The sequence below is a fragment of the Balaenoptera musculus genome, chromosome 1 (assembly GCF_009873245.2).
Source record: "Balaenoptera musculus isolate JJ_BM4_2016_0621 chromosome 1, mBalMus1.pri.v3, whole genome shotgun sequence".
NCBI lineage: Eukaryota > Metazoa > Chordata > Mammalia > Artiodactyla > Balaenopteridae > Balaenoptera > Balaenoptera musculus.
Genome location: NC_045785.1, coordinates 44,251,154 through 44,260,724, shown reverse-complemented (window position 1 = coordinate 44,260,724; position 9,571 = coordinate 44,251,154). Strand labels below are relative to the sequence as shown.

The window sequence follows — 9,571 nt, the reverse complement described above, 5'->3', positions numbered from 1 at the left end:
GAGGTGCCCAGTATAGAAATGGACCTCGACAGGCACTATTTCCCACCCACCCTCCTCACATTAGCCTAAGCTAGTATCTGGTAACAGCATGTTCCAACATACGGAACTCAGGTCAGGAAAGTAAGACAGCCTTTTGAACCATGCAAAAGAGTGAATGAGAGAAAATACTGTGTAGTTGCAGGACTATAGAAGGAAGCAGGTTACAAATTCCTCTGATCGAGTCACCAGTGAGCAATAGTTTGAAATATGGTTCAGAATAAGAATAAGCCTCATCTGATTCCAAACGAAGGTATATAGCATTCCAGTTAAGAGTCTGGCCAGCTAACAGCACAAAAATCTAGTCCTAAAATAAGCTACTAATTCAGAAAGGAATTTATTTCTTTGAAAAATTTAAACAGATGAATGGTAAAACATGTTTTGTTAGTTGTCAATAATAAGGTGAGGAAGGACTTCATACTCTATTCCATAGAGCGGGTTTGCAGAGGACACAAACCAAAGCTTCTATGATAGTTTATACTGTCGTTGAGGCTGGTTCTCAGAGAAGCGCACTATTTTTCTCATCTCCATATTAGGTAAGAGCACCTCTTTACATCTCTGGCACAGCCCTTCCCTTTCCTCTCAGTCTTGGTCACAGTCCTAACTCGAATTAAAAATTTGAGGGATTGAGGGATTGAGGGATTGAGATTTATAATCTTTCATCTGAACACTCTATTCTCAGTCCTAACTTTGACCATGACCCACCAGCACACCCAATTACACACAATGTTATGCTTACTCAGTCTAATGTGTAAAGTTGGAGGAAGAAAGGTCAAAGGTAGACTATCCAAAATCATAAAAATATATTTCTCTTCCCTCCATCCAACAAGTGGAAGGTACTCTGGTATCTATTAAAAAAAATTTTTTTTCCTCCCCTCCAATAGAGGTTCTGCCTTCCAAACAATACATTTATACGTGTATGTTTCCTAGAACTTTTTCATGTACTTCTTTTCCAGTGGCTTCATATAACCAGGAATAACAACTTAGGAGATTCTTTCAAACATGAAATTTAACATAAATATCAAAGTTTCCCCGTAGGTCTTTCTTTTTCCTTTCCTCTGACAAACACTCAGAGTTAAGAAATTGGCCGGGGCTAGAGAAAAGTAACTGGCATAGCTGTTCCAACACAAGCTCACAGGTCTTCACACAGAGTCCAGGGCTTGATTTTTCAAAACTGCTGAAAGGGTATTCCCAGAATGATTCCAACTTGATTTGGGATCATGGCTATCATACAAACCCAACCTTCTTATAACTTATAGAAAATCAACCAAAAAAAAAAAAAGGCCAAGAAGGCAGTCAACTCACAAACTCCAATGACAACTTGTTTCAATTCAATTCAACATTCAATTGGTGACAGGGCAGAAGACCTGACACTGAGCAACAGAGCACCTCTGAAGCCCCTGAGGATAAGAAGGGCATTCAACAGAGAGGGAGTCTCTGATAATTCATGAAATGCATTCTGAAGTCACCTAGAAGGGAGGCTGCAACGTGCTGTGCTTGGGGGTCTGCCTCACTGTGCTTCTGGATGTCCCACAAAAGCTGCAGTCCTCCTTCTTCGACTAACATTTTGCAGTATTTGCTGGCTGAAAGAAAATCAAGCAAAGAAACCTGATGGACAAGTTGGCATCTTAAATATTCCCAAATTACCACATTCACCATTCTGAAGAAAGAGTACAAAGTTTTAAGCCCTTTGACACAGGAATTAACAGATAAACTGTGTCAATTCAGAAGAAATATGCCAGTTAATGCTTGGTTTGTATAATGAGATAATGGATGATTATTTTATTATGTTTACTTCTGGACAACTCTACGCTTCAAATGTCTCTAATCCTAGCTAAAAGGATAAGAACATCTTTTATTACAAAAATAGTAAAAATTTCAGGTTCAGGCAATATGTTGAGCTAGACAACCTAAAAACCCCAGAGCTGGATACACTATAATCGAAAAAATTTTTAATTCATAGTTGAGTGTACAAAGTAAAGGAATTGTCCAGGAGTCAGACACAAAGAGCAAAAAGCACCTAAACCTCGTGTAACCTAACCTGTAACTATCGTGGGGCAGAAAGGGACTGTCAGTTTCAGTAATCTAGGAATTTAGATTTTAACTTAGGAAGTCAGAAGCAAAATCAATGCATAAAGCTGGCCCCTCAAAGGGCTAGACAAGACAACGGATAAGACAATGAAACATCTGCATCTTAGCCTGGGCTCCTGGGGAGAAGTCTTTCCTGAGAATTTATAACCAGTCCCAAGTTGGTCTAGGGTTTGAATATATATTACCCTAAATGTTCTGGGAACCCTTGAGCTGAGAAATTAATATAAGAATTAGTCCAATCCCAGGGAAACCTCTAGAACACTTGACAGAAGCAAATACAAAGCTGTACTGAAGGGACATGTCCACAACTCAGTCTGAAAGGATTCTCTTAATCAGTCCAAGAGTCTATTAGACACAGAAACAATGATCCAAAAACACATCTAAGGCAATTACCAAGAATGCAGTAAAAAGAAACAAAGACATGGAAACTTTTTTTTTTTAATGGTTACAAAATATGTAGGACAGATTGAGAGAAGGTATAGGATACTTCTGATAGATGTTACAAGAAAGGAATAGAGAGAATAGGTGGAGGGTAATATTTTAAAACAAAATGGCTGAAAATTTTCATCAATTTTGTAAGGTATAATCATGACCTGAAACCCAGAGGCCATATAACAAAATACTGACTTGTAAAAACAATGAATAAAATCAAGACAATAAACTGGGACAGAATATTTGCAAGAGTTCCTTCAAATTAAAAAGAAAAAGACCAAAAAACAGTAAACAAAACAAAAAAAAACAGTAAACAAAAAGTGAGCAATGGAAATCAACAGACAATTCAAATATAAGACAGTTCACCTTACTTAAAATAAACGTCAACTGAGACTCTCTTTCACCTTAGATTGACAAAGATCAAAAAATTCAACTAAACCTTTTTGCAAGAATAAAAGGAAACTGGAAGCTCTCGTATATTGCTGATGAGAATGCAAACTGGTAATCAATTCTCTGGATGACAGTTTAGCAATACCTACCAAAACAAGCATTCATAACACTTTGACTCAGTAATTCTAAAAGTATTCTGCAGATTATGCTTGCAAAGTGATGTCTTTTATTTTAACAAATGGTATGCACTACGCTTGTACTAATACTGTGCTATGTACAAATGCTCATACTATGAGCCAAGCAATGTTTAAATGCTTTGCAAATGTTACCTCATTTAATTCTCATAACAGCCCTATGAAATAGGTATTTTAATCCCCATTTTACAGATGAGGAAACTGGAGCACAGAGGGGTTCAGTAACTTGCTCAAGCTCCCACAGTTAGTAAATGGGAGCAAAGTACAAATAGTCTGATTCTGGGGTCTGTCCTCTTAATTAGCACACATGTTCATCTTTCCTAAGTATATAGTATGTGTGTGAGTGAGAGTGAGAGAGAGGATGTCATTATTCATTGAACCAGTGTTTGTATTGTAATAGAAAAGACTGGAAACAATGTTAAATAAATTGTTACATCATATAGCAAAGAAACACAGAGCATCTAATTAATAGTGGTGATCTGGAGTCAGATCACTAGGTTAGAACCCTATCTCTGCTGGTGCAGGCTGTTTTAACTTTGGGCAAGTTACTTTACTTCTCTATGCCTCGTTTTCTCATCTGTAACAGATATACAATAAAATGCTACCCCTTCTATCTGCTGTGAAAATTAAATAAGTTACACAAAAATAGCTTACAACACTGCTTGGCACATGGTAAATATAAATACTCAACTAAATTCTAGTTGATGTTACAGTTACTACTGTTGTAACTGAATATACTAGAGTCTATTTCAGTGCCATTCAAACTGATTGATCTGCCTCTATCTATTCATATGCCAGTACCATTTAAAGAGAAGTGTTAGAGACTTCTCTGGTGGTCCAGTGGTTAGGACCCCGCGCTTCCACTGCAAGGGGTGCCAGGGTTTGATCCCTGGTCTGGGAATTAAGATTCTGCACGCCACAGGCACAGCCAAAAATAAATAAATAAATAAAGAGAAGTATTACGGCAAGCTCCTAAAAACCATTTTTCTCAGTCAGTTCTTTCCTGTTTATCCTGCCACTTTAACTTTAAAATAATTTTCAGATTCCTCAACTCTTACTCATTCACTTGAATTGTATTATATCCGTGAATTGAAAAGAATTGAGTATAGTATGTCTCACAATTATTTCAGGCTTTTAAATTATTTCCTATAGTTTTTTTTGCATATAGGCCTCAATACTTGTTAAAGCCATTTTGAGATAGCTTATGCTTTTGATAGTTAAACCTTTAATTAATTCTAAAAGTTATATCTTAGGTTTTTTAGTATAAAATTATAGCCTATATTTCTTTTATAATAAAAGCAAAAGTTTTAATAATAATGCTTAACAAAGAATAAAAGCCAAGGGACTTCCCTGGTGGTGCAGTGGATAAGACTCCATGCTCCCAATGCAGGGGGCCTGGGTTCGATCCCTGGTCAGGGAACTAGATCCCACATGCATGCCACAACTAAGGAGCTGGTGAGGCACAACTAAGGAGCCCTGGAGCCACAACTAAAGAGCCCACCTGCCGCAACTAAGGATCCCATGTGCTGCAACTAAGGAGCCCACAAGCCACAACTAAGACCTGGTGCATCGCAACTAAGGATCCCATGTGCTGCAACTAAGGAGCCCACAAGCCACAACTAAGACCTGGTGCAACCAAAAAATAAATAAATATTAAAAAAAAAAAAGAATAAAAGCCAAGAATTCCCAAGGGGAATTTAAAACAGCAAAACATGGAAAAACATTTAATCTGCCTGGGACCAACTCCTGACATCTGGTCCCCCAGCCCCCCTCAAACCATTACAAAGAGGCAAATCTATGTATTACTATAGGAAGAATAGTATTCATGATAAAGTACTGAGTGAAAAACAGCAAGCTATAGGATAGTATGCACAGAATGAGCCCATTTTGTCTAAAAACATTATCCTATTCACATATAGTATATACTAACTATAGCATGTATACAGAAAAGTATCTGGAAGTATAGTTATAGTTATCAACTTATGGACAGTGCTTGCCTATGGGGAATAGGAGTGGGAGCAAACTTTCACCTTCTATATTGCCTGACAACCACCCCCAATTATAATTCTGTAGCATTTTTTATACTAATACAAATGCTTTTCAGTTTCTTTTTTAAGTGTTAAAATCAGGACATAGGTGAACAATTTTTCAAAATTCCATCTTGAACTTAATCCTTATACAGAAAAATAGCTGGAAAACTGTTCTTTTTAATTACATACGGTTTTTACTGCAGACATGATACATGGCCCATAGTGCCCAGAGCTGAACCTCTGGTTGAGAGACGTTGCCAAGGAGTGGGAAAAATGCCTTGAAGGATCTAAATAAGTACAAAGAAGACGTTTCTTCAGAACTCAAGCTAACATCAGGGATATAATAATAATTTTCAACATCTTCCTCCCAGGGTCAATTCCTCACCAAGACAGATGTACTGCTGAGCATATAATCAGAACTAGCATTTAAGAAATTATACTCTGTGTGAGACATTATACATTCAATATCTGATTCCACCCTCAATCTTGCACACTGCCAGCCTCATTTTACGGAGGACGAAAACTGAGTCTTAGAGATTTTCTAAAAGTGATTTTCCCAATATCACAAAGAAACAGGATTTGAACACAGGCTATTTTATTCTAATATTTTATCACTGTACCATGGCCTCTACATAGTGAGTAGACTGAGGACAAGCTTTAAGAAAAGCACTACACCATCATGAAATTACCTGTAGGTCACCAATGCTGTCATCTTACAACTTGAACTTGGCCAATTCTGGATGGTTGTATACTGTACAAAAAGACAAATCAAGATTCTAGTATTGTTTCATGTCATTTATAATTACATATATATGAAACAACATAAGTTTTCAAAATATGGGGTTGATTACTCAAATTTAGGATACCTAACCTGCCAACTATCAATTAGGTAAAGCATTATATATGTAGAATATAAACAAAGTCACGTGGAAAACAATGCAATAAAAAGGGGCTCCTGTTTAATGATGGAAGATTGAGGATGCACCCACTCCTCCCCTAAATCCTATGAACAGAATGATACAAACGGTTTAAAAGAAGACAAATAGGGCTTCCCTGGTGGTGCAGTGGTTGAGAATCTGCCTGCTAATGCAGGGGACACGGGTTCGAGCCCTGGTCTGGGAAGATCCCACATGCCACGGAGCAACTAAGCCCGTGAGCCACAACTACTGAGCATGCGCGTCTGGAGCCTGTGCTCTGCAACAAGAGAGGCCACGATAGTGAGAGGCCCGCGCACTGAGATGAAGAGTGGCCCCCGCTTGCCGCAACTGGAGAAAGCCCTCGCACAGAAACGAAGACCCAACACAGCCAAAAATAAATAAATTAATAATAAAAAAAAAAGTGACATTCTTTAGGAAAAAAAAAAAAAGACAAATACACACAGAAGAAAGCAGAAGAAAAATGGTAACTAATTTAATAGATCTAGCACTGGGTAAGGTTAAAAAAACAATCCATTTTGAACAGAATACCCAAGAGACTTAAAAATTTGGCAAAAGTATTACTTCAGGAAGTGAGATTAGAGGTTGGGTTGAAAATAGGAGGATTGGTTGAAAGTACCAAAGAATCAAGACTTCAAGATCTCCTCTACCACCCCTTACAAAAATTTCTGGACTGGGCAATCCCATGAACAACTGAGGTTGGGAGTACCATGCTAAAAACAGGGGGCTAAAGTGAAAAATCTAAATACTAAATGCTGAGTCTTCTTTACCCCCAACTCTCTTCCTCTAGTGGGTGTTTAGCCTGTTGGAAGCCGACCTTATAATCTTCAATCAGAAGAATAGAAATTAAGGAAGGGAGGGACGGGACTTCCCTGGTGGTGCAGTGGTTAAGAATCCGCCTGCCAATGCAGGGGACACGGGTTTAAGCCCTGGTCCGGGAAGATCCCACATGCCGCAGAGCAACTAAGCCCATGCACCACAACTACTGAGCCTGCGCTCTAGAGCCCGCGAGCCACAACTACTGAGCCCGTGTGCTGCAACTACTGAAGCCCACATGCCTAGAGCCCGTGCTCCACAACAAGAGAAGCCACTGCAATGAGAAATCCGTGCACTGCAACAAAGAGTAGCCCCGGCTCGCTGCAATTTGAGAAAGCCCATGTGCAGCAACAAAGACCCAATGCAGCCAAAAAAAAGGGAAGGGAAGGAAGCAGGGAGAAAAAAGAGGAAAGAAGAAGGAGGGATGGAGGGGCGAGAGGGAGAGAAAGAAATTTCCCAGAATTGAAGGAAATGAGCTTCCAGAGCAGTAAGTAGTCAACAGAACAGATGAAAATGAACCCACATCAAGGCACATCACTGTGATTTCCAAACACTGAAGACAAAGGTCTTAAAGCTTCCAAAGAAAAATGGCACAGGACTTCTCAACAGTGATACAGAGAAATAAAAGACAATGGAGCAATGACTTAGAAATTGTGAAAATATTTCAAAACTTAACTTTTATACCTAGCCATTTGATCAACTATATGTGAATGTAAAATAAAGGCCTTTTCAAACATAAAAGGTTTCAGATTTTCTTTTTCATACATCTCTTAGGAAGCTACTGGAGGATATGACCCAAGAGAATGAGGGAGTACACCAAAAAATAGGAAGGTACACAATCCAGGAAACAGGGAATCCAACACAAGAGAGCAAAGAGAATCTCCAGAATGACAGTAAATGAATATCCTGGGATGACAGTGATCTAACAGATATACAAAAAAGCAAATCAGATGGAAAAAAAACAGAAGGCTTGGGAAAGTAGTCTCCAAGAAGCTGAAGTAGACAGAATGTGCTTGAATGTATTGAAAGGAGATGTATACTTGGAGTATAGGAAAGGGTGTGCATTGGGACAAAGAGAAAAAGAATCTTCATTTTCCAAAGTGGGAAAATAAATTGATAATGTCTAAAACTACAAAGTCAAGAAATAACAACATATGTTAGAGATATGGAGGTAAACACCAAAAGATATAGCTTTAAAAAGAGCTGAGAGTGGGAAAGAGAATTAGAATAAGCCATATAAACGGTTTGCATGTATAACTTTTATAGAAGGAAAGTTATCAGAAGGAATGCAACAAAACGTTAATAGAGATTAGCTTCGGGTGGTAAGGTGTGGGTGATTTATAATGTTTTCTTTATATTTTTCTCTATCTTTCCCATTTTCTACAATGAACACATATTTCAAAAATTCTTATGACCTAGAAAAATAAGTTTTCTGCAAGAAGAGATGACTCTGGATTTTGTAAAGAGCAATGGTTCTCATACCAGATCCTGCAGAAGTGCTCTCCTCTGGAGGTCATGGGATATCCAGGGCTGTTTGTCAGATGTCAGGTGGGCTATGATGCCTGCAGCTAAATAGCTGACTTCCAATTCCTTACTATGCAGCAAGCTGCTGACATGCTTTACCACATCTTCAGTCATCAGCTTGGAAGAGAGTTCTCTGACTTCAGCTATGTTGTTCTATGGGTCAGATGGAGCAGAGAATATCAGGGACAGGAAAGGAGGGGAGAATCAGGAATTGGTTCCTCTCCCTCTCTGACTGCTCAGCTCATATACATACAAGAACACTTAGCCCCATCCTCCTCCCTCAGATTTAGCCTAACACCTACAATCCCACCCCCTTGATGATGAGGATGATCAGTAATAACAAATCACTGAGTAAGCACTTACTAAGTGCCAGGCACTGAGCTAGAGAGACTGAAATGTCTTTTTATCTGCCTTATTTCATTTAATCTTTAATAGCCCTACAAAGAAATTCGACACTCAGCAAGACTGATTTGTCAGGTTCACACTGCTAATAACTGGTTGGACTAGAATACAAATCCAGGTCTGACTAAAAAACTTAACATTCCTGGGGGCCCACTATACGTTACATTAGCTTTAAGTTTAACAGTAACAATGAAAGGCAGGCAGTATTTTCGTTATTTTATGTACTGTGTTAGTTTTCTATGTGTGTAACAAATTAACACAAACTTGGTGGCTTAAAACAACATACATTTTTCCTCTCCCAGCTTCTGTGGGCCTCGCTTAGCTGGGTCTCACAAGCCTGCAATCAAAGGGCTGGCTGGGCTGCATTCTCATCTGGAGGCTCCAACGGGTGAGGTGTGGGTGGGGAGAATACTTCCAAGCTCACTCAGACCGTTGGCAGAATTCATTCCCCTGTGGCTGCAGGAAGGAGGGTTTCTTGCTGGAGGCCACCCTCAGCTCCCAGAAGCTGCCCATAGTTTTTTTTTGCTATGTGGGCTTCTCCCTTCTCCAACCACTCACTTCTCTAGAGTGTCTGCTAGGAAGAAGGATTTTATACATATTGTAATATAATCACAGGAGTGATATCCTATTATCTTTGCCATATTCTATTAGTTAGAAGCAAGTCACAGGTCCTGCCCAGACTCTAGGGAAGGGGGTTACACAAAGACATGAACACCAAAAA

The 9,571-nt window shown here is 39.0% G+C and overlaps 1 protein-coding gene across 1 annotated transcript in view; it reads right to left on the bottom strand.

The window, feature by feature from the left end:
• Positions 1–1,455: 1,455 nt before the first annotated feature.
• Positions 1,456–9,571, bottom strand: part of ZYG11A (zyg-11 family member A, cell cycle regulator) — a 61,576-nt gene continuing 53,460 nt past the window's right edge. The window contains exons 11-14 of the mRNA XM_036824458.1: positions 8,407–8,601; positions 5,863–5,924; positions 5,363–5,460; positions 1,456–1,619 (exon numbers count right to left, since the gene is read on the bottom strand). Coding sequence (XP_036680353.1) covers positions 1,456–1,619; positions 5,363–5,460; positions 5,863–5,924; positions 8,407–8,601 — 519 coding nt within the window. The remainder of the gene's footprint in view (positions 1,620–5,362; positions 5,461–5,862; positions 5,925–8,406; positions 8,602–9,571) is intronic.